The sequence below is a fragment of the Hylaeus anthracinus genome, unplaced genomic scaffold (genome assembly GCF_026225885.1).
Source record: "Hylaeus anthracinus isolate JK02 unplaced genomic scaffold, UHH_iyHylAnth1.0_haploid 12002, whole genome shotgun sequence".
Taxonomy (NCBI): domain Eukaryota; kingdom Metazoa; phylum Arthropoda; class Insecta; order Hymenoptera; family Colletidae; genus Hylaeus; species Hylaeus anthracinus.
The window spans coordinates 12,298,035-12,315,045 of record NW_026534349.1 but is presented as its reverse complement, the minus strand read 5'-3'; the positions used below and the strand labels follow the sequence as shown (position 1 = coordinate 12,315,045).

General features: G+C 35.2%; 3 protein-coding genes across 5 annotated transcripts in view; 1 reads left to right on the top strand and 2 right to left on the bottom strand.

Moving 5' to 3' along the window:
- The first annotated feature begins 1,044 nt into the window (after positions 1-1,044).
- LOC128891856 (sodium-independent sulfate anion transporter-like) lies at positions 1,045-10,400 on the top strand. Of its 2 annotated transcripts, none has more exons than XM_054151757.1 (10): positions 1,045-1,191; positions 1,770-1,980; positions 4,961-5,115; positions 7,143-7,440; positions 7,568-7,880; positions 7,959-8,120; positions 8,960-9,100; positions 9,187-9,332; positions 9,408-9,599; positions 9,839-10,400. In XM_054151757.1, exons 2-10 carry the CDS (start codon positions 1,846-1,848, stop codon positions 10,100-10,102), a joined length of 1,806 nt encoding a protein of 601 aa, XP_054007732.1. In that variant the 5' UTR covers positions 1,045-1,191; positions 1,770-1,845; the 3' UTR covers positions 10,103-10,400. The 2 variants fall into 2 exon arrangements, with proteins under 2 accessions (XP_054007732.1, XP_054007731.1); XM_054151756.1 differs by lacking the exon at positions 1,045-1,191 and adding an exon at positions 1,209-1,524 and having other exon boundaries at positions 1,617-1,980.
- LOC128891874 (uncharacterized) overlaps positions 2,573-17,011 on the bottom strand; it is a 193,969-nt gene continuing 179,530 nt past the window's right edge. Inside the window, exon 3 of the mRNA XM_054151792.1 lies at positions 2,573-2,605. The gene's annotated coding sequence lies outside the window, so the exon portion shown is untranslated. The remainder of the gene's footprint in view (positions 2,606-17,011) is intronic.
- LOC128891847 (putative uncharacterized protein DDB_G0282133) lies at positions 11,653-16,905 on the bottom strand. 2 transcript variants are annotated; one of them, XM_054151731.1, is made up of 5 exons: positions 16,564-16,905; positions 15,942-16,059; positions 14,903-15,340; positions 14,611-14,819; positions 11,653-14,537 (listed from the first exon to the last, which is right to left on the bottom strand). In XM_054151731.1, exons 2-5 carry the CDS (start codon positions 16,052-16,054, stop codon positions 11,662-11,664), a joined length of 3,636 nt encoding a protein of 1,211 aa, XP_054007706.1. In that variant the 5' UTR covers positions 16,055-16,059; positions 16,564-16,905; the 3' UTR covers positions 11,653-11,661. The 2 variants fall into 2 exon arrangements, with proteins under 2 accessions (XP_054007706.1, XP_054007707.1); XM_054151732.1 differs by lacking the exon at positions 15,942-16,059 and having other exon boundaries at positions 16,564-16,903.

Below are 17,011 nucleotides of genomic sequence, written 5' to 3'. Positions count from 1 at the left end.
CCGAAAAGAATGTAGTATGTATGTAAATTCGTGCGTATGTATGTAAATTAGTTTAACTATTTCAGGAGATGAAAATACTATTGCTGCTATTAACATAATTCCAGTTCGCAAGATAACCACATTTATATACATTGAGATTATTTTTGACATTTGACTACACGAATAGTGCAGTGGAAATCGTGGAACATATTCAAAGTGCGATAACTGCATAAAAATTATAATGTGTTATTCCGTAACATGATCAGATATGTATGAAAACAATCTAATTAATAATTGTTTGCTTTACAATCCTCCTAAACAGGACTTCCCTAAGTGGAAGTAATACCTTAATTAATACAGTCTATATAAAGAGCTTTCCTAAGGGGATTTTAAAATTATATCTTTCATTAATTTCAATTGATATGAAATACAACCTAGTTTTTTTTATTTTATGTGAAAATACAGATGATCAGTTGATCACGTTTGAAGTCTATTTACGCGTATCCGTAACGTGTCAGTTCCGTATCCGTAGCGTATCGATAACGTCACGGAGCGGTGTCGGACGTGTGTGAACATGCCCATTCAAAAACAACAGAAGAATACTTAAAATCACTGACACTGATGGAACATTACGGAACTGAACGGATACGGAACAGACACGTTACGGATATATGTAAATAGACCTTTAAACGTGAACGACGATGGCGTTCAAGTGTAAACCACAACTACGCTAACTCTCTAGTATTTTACTAAAAAAATAAATTCTAAAGCCTCTTTTAGAAAGTCCATCGCTTATCGAAAAGGTTCCGTTAACGTTTATCCTAAAATGCCATCGATAGTCCGAAGCCGATACGCGAGAAGAGTCTGAATATTAGAATAAAAATAGGAGATGATGTAACGAACGAATCAAATGAAAAAACCGGCGAACGATGGGCCATCCAGAATTAAAATCAGCCAGCAGGAAGCTCGAGAATACTCGCGAACCCGGACACGGGCCCATAAAAAAGGCGAACCAATTTGCTGGTTGAATTGGTGATAATCTGCAGCCTGCCGAACCCAGTGGCCGTTTAGAAGAGGACCGACGCATGCGTTCGTATCCTGGACAACGAACGTATCGGCGGGTCCGGCAAGTGGAGGGAGACCTCTGGCACGTGTGAAACAGCTGTAGATTTAATCAGTGTATGGAGCAGGTACGAGTCGTCGCATCAATCGGTAAGTCTCTCCTGTCCTACTCAAGGAACTCCTTCGTCGAGCATACCGGTCAAGTATATGTTCCGAAGTTCACCGCTAAGTTCCGAATAGCGGTGAAAAGTGATATTCGAAGTGAATTGTACGCAGTGACCAGCGGTGTGTCGATGGTTTCATTCTTTTTCGAACCCGAATTACCTTTCGCGGTACCAGCAACGAGTCCCTCGGAATCTCGTTCGAGTCGAAGGATGACGCGTCCTAAAGCAGAAGCAAATGTAAATCACGCGAATTGGTGACGTACGAGTAACTAACAGGACAATCACGTGCTCTAATCGGTCTCACGTGATCGGCCATCAGGTGACGCTAAACGACAGACTAAAGAATCATTCGCGAAATTTGCTAATTGTCTCGTAGTGGATTTGCTAATTGTCGGATTGTTTGACTGACAGTGAATCGAAAGGCCGCGCCGTGGTCGGTTAATGGGACCGCTCGCGCTGGTTGCGTAACACAGTGATCTGTCGATCGAACCTTAGGAGGAACTTCTTCCTGTTGTCGACGTCGGTGCGTCTTCTTCTGTAAATGTCACGTCGGTGTCGTTCCAGAACGCCGAATCGTCACGATGTACTAGAGAAGAGAATTCGAGGCTAACGGACATTTGGTTCGAACGAAGGAAGAAACATGACCGCGTTCAACTTTAAGAAACTACTCAAGAACAGAGTTCCTGTTCTAAAATGGCTACCCCTGTACAGAACAAACGACGCATTGGGTGACCTAGTTGCTGGTCTGACGGTGGGCCTGACCTTGATACCGCAGGTACTTTCCAAGGCACACAATTTTATTTGCCGCGTGATGTCGCGGTGGTATTTCGATAGAGATGTCAGAGTCGAGACGTTTATTCGAACCATTTAAAGGGGTAATGGTTCGATTATTCCAATGAATTAGGGGACACACTGTTCGGATAATCAATTTTAACGATACCTACGTTCAACGTATGTACATCTATCGTATACAGTACTGTGCACAGTGGATGTAGAAAGTATTCGTACACCGATCAATTTCCAAAAAAACTGTGTAAAGTTGTAATTTATTAACTTATTTTTTATAAACAATCACATTCTACTTATTCTCCGAAATCTCTAGAATAGATAGATTACAAAAAAAACAGTAGCTATTTATGTAAGTTGCGAAATTAACAAGAAAAAAAAACAGTTAATCGATAAAAATGTTGAAGCGATAAGTATTCGCGCAACTGTTTAAAAGTACTTTCCTGGAAATTTCATGTTTCCTAATTCGCACGAAGCAATAAACTAATGCGTTTACGTTACAAACTCTACTGTAAATGGTTCGTCATAAGAATCGTACACCTTTACCTACTTTTCGCATTTTTTTTGTTAATTTCGCAAATTATATTAACTAGTAAATGTTGTTTGGACTATATCTATCTTGGAGATTTCCGAGAATATGTAAAATATCATTGATTAGAAAAAAAGAAGTTAAGAAACTACAATGTCACGCAAAAGTTTTTTGGGAAATTGATCGGTGTACGAATACATTCTACACCCACTGTATATCGTTGAAACTAGATTTGGGAGGGTCAAGTAAATTCGTAAATATACAGTGTAAAAAAACTTTTGTGTGAAATTGTAGTTTCTTAACTTCTCTTTTTATAATCAATGATATTTTACATATTCTCGGAAGTCTGTAAGATAGATATAGTCCAAACAACATTTACTAGTTAATATAATTTGTGAAATTAACAAAAAATGCGAGAAGACACATTGGTTTATTGCTTCGTACGAGTTAGAAAACATCGAATTTCCAGTAAAGTACTTTTAAAAAAGGTTCTAATAAAGGAATGGAAAAAGATCCCACAGTTACAATAATTATAAAATCAAAAGGAAATCCCACGAAGGAAGTATTATATACTTATAAATTAATGTAAATTTCTTTTTTTTTTTTAATTAAATTTAAAAAATGGAACAGTTGCGCGAATACTTATTGCTTCAACATTTCTATCGATTAATTCTTTTTTTCTTGTTAATTAATTAATTTTTTTTGTAATCTATCTATTCTACAGATTTCCGAGAATATGTAGAATATCATTGTTCATAAAAAAATAAGTTAATAAATTACAATTTTACATAGTTATTTTGGAAAATGATCGATGTACGAATACTTTCTACACCCGCTGTAATTAGTTTTCTGTTGCAAACATTGTCACAGAACATTCACACAAATACGTTTTAAATAATTGAGTAATTTTAAAAAGTACGAAACGCATCGGAATGGTATTGTTTAAAGATTATTTATGGGAGAATATTAGTAAAGCAGAAAACTTTGGATGCAAAATTAGCATTTTTCATTGTTCTTATTACTTAACACTTCGGCTTCGGTTGACGCAGATATGCGTTATTGAGAGTGTCATATGAGCCGTTCTGTGCACAAATCGATTAACTCCATAAAACAAAAAATTGAGAAATGCGATGAAATATTCAAAGTTGCGACTATGCCAAGTGCTTTGACACTAGAATTTAAGATTTTTCAAAAAGTGGAGTTAATCGATCTTATTTATCGTAACATACAACAGATTTATGGATGTTTACATAAACATACTATAAATATAATAATACATCATAAATTGTTCACAAATGCGATAATTAATGTTTTTCGAATTTATATTTATACACGTTTCCAGTTTATTGTTTTGATTCGTCGCTATCGACCCTGAAATTACGTATACGCATTATGTGTATAACTGTGTGTACGTTAAAGCGATAAGGCACAATTTCAACGCTTGAATTTCGTTTTAGAACGTAGTCGAGAAGTATCGTAAAGTTGCTGTACACGTTGACAATCGTTCTCGTTAATACCGTGCAAAGAAAAATTACTAACTTTCAAAATATGTTGCTGAGAGAAGAATACCAAATTTTTATTTTGTATTAAAAAATAAGTAGAATCATTAATAATTGCATATGAAAAAGTGTAGTTTATTATGTGAGAAAGTATTTACCCCTTTTTTTCAAAATTCGTTTGAAAAATATTAATTATCGAAAGAGTTATAACGATTCTTTCCAACGTAACGTGACTGAAAGAAACGATGTAAAATCGCCCCGAAGTCGGTGTTGATTTTTCTCACCTATCCACTGACGTAATTGTCTTACCTTTTGAATTTATCGAATAATATAAATCATCGTCGAGCCGATAAGCGCGACAGTGTTGCTTTGACACAAAATACACAATGTATGACTTACGTGTACATTCACAATACTGCAGACCAAAGTATGACGTTAACATGCGTATGTCCACATTGTTTAAAATGTTAATGGGCTGCATACACCCATGACAAAAACGAATATCGTAAAGTTTGGAAATTTTGTATAGATGGAAACATATTCTATTAAAAAATCATTATATTCGCCATAAATTTTAAATCTTTATCTATTCAATAAAACTAAAAATGTTGCAATCAACCTTTACGATAACCAGAATATCTTCACTTCTTCGCATCTGAATAGAAGAAATATTTTCTTCAAACAGATGAACAAAAATAGTCTTTAACGTGACCGATTTTAATCATTTTTCTTATTATCTATCTTAACAATGATTCTTCCATTTCGATCCCGAGAAAAATTCCCGTCCCGACCGAGATCTCGCGCACCCCTACTATAAACTTGTACCTTGAGCAACTGCATCTCGTAGTTGGTAGTGAATGAGTTGAAATCATAAGTAATGTTTGATGTGGCGTGGCCAAATCATGAGAAATTGTTTTTACTTGTGGCAACTTTAATTGTAGGCGATCGCGTACGCCGGACTTGCTGGACTAACGCCTCAATATGGACTTTATAGTGCGTTCGCGGGCAGTTTCGTTTACATTGTTTTTGGAACATGCCGAGAAGTCAATATTGGCCCAACCGCATTGATCTCGCTGCTGACGTACACTTACGCAAGGTAAGAGATTCAACGCTCCTGGGAGCGAAGAACAAATATTATTAAGATGTCATCTAGCAGTGTTGAGAACAAATTAATTCGAATGAAAAAGATAACGACTTCATTTGACTACATTTTATATAGCGAATAATTTCTGTTAGTACCTACATAAGTACATAGATCCGTTCAAACCTTCGACAAGCAATGAAATGTCGACAATCGATTGTTTTCCTCGCACTTTACTAGTTGTTTCCAACTGTGCTGCTGTCATAGACGAAAAAAGAATTCCCCATTTCTTTGCTCAGTTTTATATTTATGTACAAAGCCAATTACTTTCTAGATATGAGAGATCTGATATATATATATATATATATATATATATGTGTGTGTGAGTGTGTGTAATATTATAAAGGAACCACGGGCGCAAAACAAAGGATAACGACTCGAAATTTGTTGAGGGTCCCTGGGGAACTTGTTGAAATAATCTGGAATTTTTTCTGAACGAATATAATTTCATTCGTTATTAATAAAATTCGTTATTTAAATTCTGTCACAAAGACCTCAGCGTTTCTAGACATCATGCCGCGAATTAGCGATCTTAATCACTTAATGCGATAACTGAATTCGGTCGTATCCATGATTACAAGCAATTGGGACGACGGCCAATGTAATTTAATTGAGGCTGAAAGGATGCTGTTATTCCTTAGCGCGATTACCGCGAGAACCGCGCTCTACCAATCCGCGCAGTTGTCAACTTGCCCCGAAACCATTTATTATCCTTTCTCACCAAAGTTCAAAGTTCTGAAACTCGAATTACCTCTTTTAACCTTCAACTGGCGCCGTGCGATTTGCAGCACCAACGAAACATCATCATTTCACACTTTTAATTTTTCCATTTATATATTATTTAACATTAAATAAACGCTAGGGTAAACTACCATATTTAATTTCTATGTTATAAATCAGATACGACAGCGGCCTCTCAGATCGCTCGTCAAGTTCGTCAGCTACGTTACGCAAAAACCACGTGACTGTTTAAACGTTAACACGTTGCCGGGCATATTGATCATAGGTGACTCGCAGTATAAACATACAACGTATGTTTACAATATTTACAGCTAGTAAAGTCTAATTACAGTAGAATGCTACAGTAGAGTAGAGACTAATTACAGTAATTGAAAGACAAAAGTGGCTAGATAAGGAAATTTTCTATAATAGAACAATAACTTTTTCTACATTAAATTAAAATTCGAGAGGGACATACTATGACAGACTAAAATATTAGCTCGAGGTCATATTTTCCGAAATTTTAAGGTCATCAATGTTATTTTTAAATGAAACAGGGAATTTTCAATATTGTAGTCTTGTAGCTGATAAAAAGACAAATTCAAACATGTATTTATAAATTTATAAATGTATAAAAATGTTTTGTCACTAGTAGAGAGTCTGGAGAGTAGGAGAGAGTCGTGAATCTAAACATCAGATGATCGTCGAAGGATATCTTTAGTTTTCGAACAATTTAAAATCGAAGTCGTTCATTTCGTTTCACTGTATCAGTATACTTTTTATCGATGTTTCGTAACGATGTATTCGATTGTGAAAAACAAACTCGGCCGCGAGGGCATAAGCTCGAGCCAGAACTGCCTAATAATTCGATAATTCGGTTAATAATTCAAAAATGAAGCCCTCACCGACATTTTTGCAAAAGAAATTATTGTTCGGAATCCTTTCAGCTACCCCCCATTTCTAGTCCTTACAGGAGTTCTAGGACACTCTGTATAATACATAGAGTGTCACGCCTAAACCAGGCCACCTGAATATCTCCTATTGCGATGATACGAAAAATATTTTACATGAAATTTGAATGATTTGAGCTGAACCAATTTTTTTTCCAAAGTCTCTTTTTTGGTAAAATTTCAAGCACACCAATGTTTTTTCGGGTACAAATGCATTCTTTTTGAGAAACTCACCTCTGGATGATAGCTAATGTGTTAGACAATGTAAATACCCTGTCTTATTAACTTCTATCGCCTGGATACATTCTCCAGAGGGATTCCAGAGTATGCAGTGCTCCTGTGCTTTTTGTCAGGATGCGTAACGATTATCCTAGGAATACTCCGGCTAGGATTCCTAGTCGAATTCGTGTCCATGCCAGTGGTATCCGGGTTCACGTCAGCGGCCAGTGTCATTATCGCCTGCAGTCAAATTAAAAGTCTGCTAGGTCTGAGGATCCACGGGGAAAGTTTCATCGAGATTTGGAAGGAGTTAGCCGTCAATATTGGCTGGACCAGGATCCCTGACCTGATTCTGTCTTGCGTCTGCATTCTAGTTCTTCTGATCCTGAAGGTAATCCACCGTAGACATCGATCGCGAGCAGAACTAATTCCTAACGAGAACTGACACGCTGGGGATACATAAGAAAACGTGGCGTAAAAAGAAATCGCGAACTTCTTCTATTTCCTTATTGTTTCAGAAACTGAAAGACGTCAAGGTCTCGAATAACATTTTAAAAAAATCTATCTGGTTCCTGGGAACCGGCAGGAACGCTCTCGTCGTGATTATATGCGCAGTAGTTTCGTACATCTATGAGAACCGAGGCGGGGCACCGTTCATCCTCACGGGGCACATAGACGCTGGGCTACCGTCCGTTGAGCCACCAACATTTTCCAAAACGGTTGGGAACAATACGGAAACTTTTCTCGACATGTGCAAGAACTTGGGTACCGGCATCGTGATCGTTCCCCTGATATCAATAATCGGGAACATCGCTATCGCCAAGGCGTTCTGTGAGTTTCAAATTAGCTCTGTAACACTTGGATGTTAGAAACGTCCTTCGTGAGAGAGTAATCAGGCATTTTGTTAAGCCGGAGGCCAATACCTCGACGCCACCCAAGAAATGCTGACTTTGGGTTTGTGCAACGTGGTTGGAGCCTTTTTTCATTCGATGCCAGTCACTGGCTCCTTTTCGAGAAGCGCTGTGAACAACGCGTCCGGCGTAAGGACGCCTTTAGGCGGTATTTACACAGGTAGACGAAACTTTCACGATACCAGGGAACAAAGATTACAGTAAATAAAAAAAAGTGTCTTTCTTTAAGTACTTTTATGTATTCGAGTGGTATATTAACCCTTTGTCGTCGTATTAAATTTAGACTGGTCCGAATTAATTTCCGTAGAACGAGCAGCGATACAAAAAGAAAAAATATACATTTCGAATTGAATAACCTCCTCCTTTTCGAAGTCGGTTAATTAATATGCAAAACTGTGGAAGATGAACAAGATTTATTAATTCTTTGTGAACTTTAGATATATGTTATATAGATGTATGTTATAGATTTAGATTTATGTTTTTATGTAAAAATTATATTTTATTATTCTCTATCGTGTGGTATCTTTCGGTAACTTTCTTTTTGCCATCTCGGAATATAATTTTTAAAATATCTTAAGGATATATGAGAGTACAATTGTGTACAATCGGAAGTAGACGTATATGAAATCTGAATTAATCGGATATCTTTGTAATTATGGCATTTAAACGAACAAATTTATAGCTATAAGCTTGTTTGTAATGTCAAGTTTCTAATTTAACAGGAATTTTTTTGTTTCTATTTAGTTTTAGAATGAAATTTTTAATATTTTTAATAATTAGTAAAAAGAACTTTTGGCATTGAAAAATTCTCGAGTTCAACTTCAAATAATAAAAATATCGCATACGGAATACGTGTTCTGGTGTCCTTTGACATACAAAAGCGCAAGTACTTGTTCCAAACTCAAAATGTTTAGATAAACAAACGAGCCTGCCAATACTTTCTTTAGCCATTAGCATACACCAAACAAAAATAATACGCAAAGTTAATCTTGGTCGCAGGTATTCTAGTCATTCTCTCTCTAAGTTTACTCACGCCGTATTTTTACTACATCCCGAGAGCTACGCTCAGTTCCGTGATAATTAACGCGGTGGTGTTCATGATCGAGGTCAAGATGATACGGCCCATCTGGAGATGTAGCAGTGAGTAAAATCGATCGAGCGAAATGGAATATTTAGCGATAGTTGAATTTATTAAATTTATTTTAATTTATAAAATATCATTCCAGAACGCGACCTGATACCAACGTTCGCGACATTCTTCGCGTGTTTGTTCGCTGGAGTCGAGTTGGGGATTTTAATAGGGGTGACGATTGATCTGGCTATATTAATTTATTTCAACGCCAGGCCGACAATATATATTGAATACACAAATGTAAATACATAACAATGATCGATGAATACTTTGAGATTGCAATGACTAAAAATATCCTGTTTCTTTTTACCATAGACTCCTACGTCAAGTTATACCCTCGTCCGGCCCAGTGCCGGGCTGCTGTTCCCAGCGGTGGATTACCTGAGGATATACTTGATAGAGCACTTGGATAACGCTAACCCTAAGCTGCTGAAAACCTTCAAGAACTCGAAAATCGTCGTTTTAGATTGCAAGCACATAGACAAAATTGATTTCACTGCGGCGCATGTACGTATAACACCGAAAATATCAAACTTCGAGTTTAGCGTAGATCCTACGTTTTCTCCCTCTTATTTCTCTTTAACTATTTATCACTGAAGTTGTACAGAGAAAAGAACATTTTACAACTTGAATTCAATTGTTTTTATATGTCTTAAAAAATATAACAATCGACTAATCGCTAAAGGATGTACGATCCAGATTTCGAACGCGTTTCGCCCTAATTGTTTCACTTGTGGCGTTTACAGGGGCTGAACACAGTGATCAGAGAATTCAGAGAAAAAAATCATTGCTTAATTATGCTCCGGCCGTCCAAAGAGGTGTTGCAAAGCGTACAGTCCCTCTCCGAGGAAACAATTATGGTGGCCACTAATGACGTCGAGCTCGTGGCTATTTTGAAAGAATTGAGTTCATTCAAACGAACTCCGACTGTCACTATGGAAATTATAAATTTGAAAAGTGTGAAAACAACCGACGGCACAAGGGATGAACTTACGAGCACGAAACTGTGACACAATTGATAAATTTAACGGAATTAGGAAATCAATCGAAGTTTGGAGAATATCGAAGAATAAGAAGTCCTGCAAATTCCTTTGCATTTTTGTTGTTGTTATCTTATTTCATTTTTTTTTTTCAGTACATATCGAAAATCGAATTATAGGACTATCAACGATATCGTATAAAATCGTAATGAACATTAACACCTATTTACGATGTGTGTATGAATTGAATGATAACTCGTACGTTTTGTAACTTTTTATAAAGATGTACCGAACTGACCAACAATGATGTAGTTCATAAGAAAATTACTTTATTCCTATTTCAAAGAGTCTATTGACGAGTGCATTTCTTATTACGAATGAAGGAATAATACTGCTGTTTATAAATGCGTATCAGAATATGTCGAGGAATATATATATATATATATAGTGTACATAACATCTACCAAGTACGGCAAGTTTACGTTTTATTTTGTAAACATTTGTAAGTCCTCGAAAAATAAACTATATGGTATTTCTTAACAATATAAGTAATACTTAAACAAAAATAAATCGTCACGCTTGAATACACGACCGTTATATATGTTTGGCCTCCAAATCAGTCGAGGAACGGAAAATAAAGAAAGAAAACGAAATTAAGAAAATCGTGTCTTGAATATACAGATTGCTTCAAATATTCTTGACAGCGTTGAAAAACTGTAACTTTCTTTAGCCGGTTTAATGGAATACAGTTTCAGTGCACAAATTTACTCCAAGATACAACTTGGTCAAGGAAACAAAATTGAAAAAATTGTTTTCAACCTTGTTGGCTAGGAAATTCTATACCATGAACCAGCCCAAGAAACTTCCAGATACTAAACATCGTTAAGAATTATTAAAACACTCTGTATATCGTCATGGAAAAGTAAATTCTCAAATTTTTGTCACTTATCAGAGTTCAAATCACAATCATAATATCCTTCCTTTTATTCTCCGTAGAAAAACACAAAAGTTTCCAAACACGAACTAAACACTAAATAGTCGTAATACTTTCGATCATAGGAACATAAAAAAGTATCGCAATATTGCCGTTTCACGACATCCCCGGAACCAGCGCTTGATTATTATTGATTATTATTATTAAAAGTACGCATAGAATCCAAGTAACGAGTAACACCGATTTCTAGCGAATGCATATATATATATATATAAATATCTGAGGAGAATCTATAAAATAGAGTTACTACTTTCACACTGTTACGATAGGAAAATGAGACGCGTTTTCGCGTAATACTTCCGATAAATGGCAGTTATTATACGATAAATTTCTTTTAAAGCTTTTCAACTTTGACAAACTATCTCTAAGGATGCGAAACACCTAGTGCGATGCACGTCAAATATATATCTAGTAGATCGATTAAAAAACTGACTTTTACGGATATACATACATATACATATAAAGGTAACAATGATAGAAACGGATGAGGAATCGTAAAGTGAACGTGCAACGATTTTTGTACTGCGTAATTGCAACGATCTACAGTCTGAAACAAGAAATACACAATTGTTGCTCGTTACTGTTTCTGTAGTATTTACTGTTCCATCGTTTTGCGTGTACCGCGGCTCACGGTTCCTCTTGATGTAAGGTCTTTCGGCGATGAGTGATGATAGATTGCGTTTTTGTAATACTGAGGGGCATAATGTTGCGAATTAACAGAATGCAAGTAAACCATAGACTTTGGATCTATGCGCCCAGACGAATTCTGAATGGAGTCGGTTTTTCGGGAATAATTAATTCCGTAGTACATGCAATCTCTCGGCGATACCATTGGCGGTATACACTCGGAATCGTTCCTCAATACGTCATCCTTCCTGTTGTTATACTCCTGGTTGTTTTGGAACGGTGAACAGCTCTCCGGCATTCTTTGGTAATTGGCCGCAGTTGCAGCGTACGGCCCATACTTCTGGTTCACTTGCATGTGCATGTTCGACGGCCCATTTCTCCCAGTGGAATCCATTGTGACCGCATACGAGAAGGGTACCATTACCTGACCATCTTGGGTACAATTCTGGTACTCGTTTGCCATAGGGCTTCGGTAACGATTGCTTCTCATGTGGAGGTCCATAACATTGTCTTTCAAATTGACGTTATTCGTTTTGCAGCCCTGTTGCATGTTCCCCATATAATTCTCGAGTTTTACGGGAACGGAAAAGTTCGGATTATTCTCTAACTGTTGCATCTGCTGGAACTGTTTGTACGGATTGTCCTGCGCAGATGTTACGATAGGGCAATTTATACAATCAGACAGCGTGTTCGATTGCAATCCTTGATTAGAGAACGTATTGCAGTTGGTGTACGGTGGATTTTGAAATAAAGGCGTCGAATACTGCAGCAGAGGATTCCAGCTTTGCATGCATACTGGCGGTACGTAAAGCAATGGATGGTGCAAGTAACCTGTTTGTAGAATGTTATTGTAATCTGTGCTGCATACGTGCCTGGAATTCTGAATTTGCATGTTCAGAGGATGTGCAGAATTCATTACGTTTCCGTAGAGCAACATATCCGGCGCTGGTAAATTCCACTGATTATGTTGACTGGTTACAGGGTGATTGTGAAAGCCTGGTGGCGGTAAAACCGAACTTTGAGTATTATGCATGATAATGTTGGAAGGTTCGCTTTGCATAATGTTTTGACTTTCCATGGCATAAGAAGTACTTGGAATCAATCCATTATGAGAGAAGATTGTACTGTCAGTCGTTTTTCTTGGTACTGTTTGCGCATTACTGTATTGATTTAAGTAAACGGTAGATACGTTTTGATAGGGTAAACTATTTCCTATTGAAATACTTGGGTTACAGTTACTGTGTGGCGATATATTCTGCGGAGATATATGTGACGTCTGCTCTGATTTTTGTTGGACTCCATCTAGCAGATATAAATCCTTTTCAGAATTCTGAATGTTGACAGACGTATTATTATATTGAGCATTATTGTTATGAAAATAACTCTTATTTTGTACGCTGCGATGATTTTCAATTTCTTGAGCATTGGTTACATTAAATGGATTTTGTAAGTCAGAGTAAAATGGATTTGTTGAAGCTGCATTTTGCTGAATGGAATTATCGGTATAAGATGTCGTAGAGTGAACTGCATTCATTTCTTGAACATTATTTGAAAATTTAACTGACTTCGTTTCTGAGTTATTAGCACTTGTGTTATTATTGCTATTATTATTACTAGCATCTTGTTCAGTCTTTACAAATTGTACTTCAGTTCCATTATAAGAAGCTTGTAAAATCTGTGATTCTTGTGACGTATGAGTAGATGTATTTATAGTAGTGGAATCTTTGGTACTGTTTGAACAAGAATTCAATGATTTCGGAGACTGTACATTATTTAAATTAGCTGAATCTGATGTATCAGTCTTGTTTACGTTACTAGCACCATTTCCCTTATTTGGATATATAGTTATTTTTGAACCTTCAGATTGAGAATACACTTTTGCGCCTACCGAGCATACGCGATTTATTTTACAATCCCTTGATGAATTGTTATCCACAACATTCTTTTTATGATCACCTGCTTTCTCCTTCCCATTTAAATCTTTGGGAAACGACTGTAAAATGCCCGAAGAACGTCTATAAACGTTAGATTCTTTTTTGAATTTTTGCATATATCCTTGGTCATCTCTTACATTTCTATCAGTAGTAGCCCTTGCATTAGACGAATTCTGATAATTTCTTTTATTTGGTAGAGATGATTTTACTAAATTTTGTTCGTTTGTACTGCATTCTGAAATATTAGCATTGTCGGAATTCTTTCCTGAAATACTTTGACTGGTTTGTGTATCATTTGCTTGCTTACTTATTACAACCTGTTGATTTTCACATTTTTTCTTTGATACATTCTCGGTTGAATTAAGCGTACTAATCTTATTATTAAAACCAGATGTGTTTTTAATGGAATTTTCCTCTTCAGGCTTAGTTGAATTTCTTAAATAACGTTGCTGTGAATTTATTAGTGATTTATTCCTAATATATTGAATGTTATATGATTGAGTGCGTATTAATTGAACTTTGTGACACTTCTTCGTCTCATTAATTTCATCACCTTTCTTATCAGGTTCATTTCTAGGTGATTTTAATTTCGTAGTAAGAAATTTATTTTTTTCATCTAATCCCTCCATGGAGGATTTGTTTTTACTACCATTATCGTTAAGCGTAGAAAAATGTTGTTTATAAAATTGTTGCTCCTTTGTTTGTGCCCCCTTTCCTACACTTAATTGTCTACTATATACGTTAACTTTACCACATTTATCGATAACTTTAGAAGTGACTCCCACCGATATTTTTTTTGAATCAGCGGCAGAGTTTGAAGTTTTATTATCTTCGCTGCATGAATTCATTGAATCATCTTTATCTTTGCTAACCTGTTTTAAAACATTGGAAGGTTCTTTCAAAGAACTTCCTACAAATAAAGAAACATTTTTGTATATCATTTTTATTTGACAATATTATAAGTAACTCTAAAAAATTCTCACCCATTTGTTTTTTGATCTTCTGATCGCTTAATTTTTTAGCACTAAATTTTGTAGTTGTCCTTTGCATATCTTTTTTTACTTCTGATGTTGGCTGAGTTTTAGATTTTGCATCATTGTTATTGTTGTCGTGACATTGTTTTGGGCTTACTTGACTACCTACATCGTTATCCAACTTAACTAAATCAGGACTATTATGATGGGCAGTACTCCTAACAATAATAGAAATAATACATATAGAAAATAGAAGATATCACATAATATTTCTTGTGACTAAAAATGAAATATTACCTACCATTCATTGTTAGGTTCGATATATGACATGTTAGGTTTACTTTCTTTGTCATTGAGCTTAAATTGTTCTAACTGAATTGTAACAATGTTCTCTGGTAAATTCATACTCGTTTTCTCTTGCTCATCTATCCTTTGCGTAACCATAGGCTGAGAAGTTGGAAACAATGCACTGGCCATGTTAATATCTTTATTCCAAGTACTCTCCGTACTATCGTTTTCAGAAAAACCAACTGGTAAAGTTGGGTGAAACATAATTTTACTTATAGTAGTATTACTGTCATCTATATTTTTGTCTATAATAAGATCATTTTTTTCTAAATCAAAACTGTTTGAAACACTGATAGTCGAAACAACTGTAATACTTTCCGTTGGTTCTTCATTTATTTTACTTTTGAGTGGATTATTGGCAAATACTTTTCCAACTGGAAGTGTTTTTATGCTATAATATAAAGACAAATACAAAATATTAGAAAATAATCTCAGAGATCTCTTGTTAATATTTTATATTTTCTTTAGATATAGAAGACTCTATTGCAGTGTTTTCCAAAGCAAGGTTCACAACTCCTAGAGGAAGCATCTTAAAATCCAAGGGATACATTAAAATGCAGATAACTCAAACATCTTTTTCTACTAATACATCAATCACTGAAATTTATAGGTAAAAAATATATATTTCTCTTGTATCATATTAAACTTATCGCCTATCTCAGACACAGAAATTGTATTTTTTTCTAGGGAAGGGGGTGGGATAAGAGGTCATGTTTAAGAAAGTTTGGAAATCACTGCTGTGTATCATGAATAAGCATAATTTGTTTCTAGAATTATTATCCCTTTTCTACAACAAGTAACATTTTAACAATGTTTAACAACAGATATACATTTAACACTAACAACTATATTTCTAACATATCTGCATATAAAATATTAATAAAATGAAAACAATACAAAATACGATTAGCAAAGTAATAATATGAAATAATAAAGGGATAAGAATGGAGGAAAGAAATAAACTAAAATGTATAAAATAGATTCAAACGTACTGGCCTGGTAACTGAGAATTACTTTTCAGCCACTGCATATTATGCATCTTGCCGATTACGGCCATCTGCTCTATATCGTATGTCTTTTTTAAATCTTTACGAGTACAATCCATTTTACCTATTATAAATGTTGTTACAAAAACTAAGTGTATTTTTTAACAGAACATAACTACTTAATGTTAGTCTAAATAAAATCCGGATTAGGAGTCTACGTGCTAAAGAAAGTTCAAAAGGGATTTCGGATATAATTTCAACACTGATTATAGTTCATTACAATTTATGACACGGTTAAACATGAAACGATAAAACAGTGTTAAATATTGAAAAAAAATATGATCATCGTTGATTGCTCGATTTAGCGTATCGTTTCTACAATACAATCATCTGATTATTTAACAAAGAATATTAAAAAAAAAATACAATAAAAATAAGAATCATTTTGTCTAACTAATTTATCTTAAACACACATATCGTTTAATTATAGTACAAATATTGAAAAAAATTACAATAAATTACGTTTACGACGCAATACCGAATGAATACGACATAAAATCGTTTAATTGTTACTTCAATCATTGTTATATAATTATTTAAATAATCTATAATTTATCTAGTTACGTACATTTAAGTTTCTGACGATGACGGAAATGTTAAATCAGAGTCTTTCGCAGAAATAATTTTCTCTCGTTCGACTGACGAAAATTAGGAAGAATATCCAACCACCATAAAGGTCGCCATAATACTGATAGACAGGAGAATGCGCAAATGCAAACGGAAGAAAATTCTTCAAATTAAATTGGCGTAAATAAACTTTTACATGATTCGGTTATTTACTGGACACTATTTCAGATATTTTTAAGTTCGATTGCTTTAATAATTATTACATAAAAAATCATTCTAAAGCTATGGTACATTTTTAAGATTCAAACAACGCACCCTTTGATGATCATTTTGAAACACTGCGAACTTATTGGTCGTTACACTTGTTACTCAACGAGACAACAAACCGAGTTTGCTCATACTAAATTACCGACTGCAGTACGGAAATGCAGTCCCTCTATTGACAAACG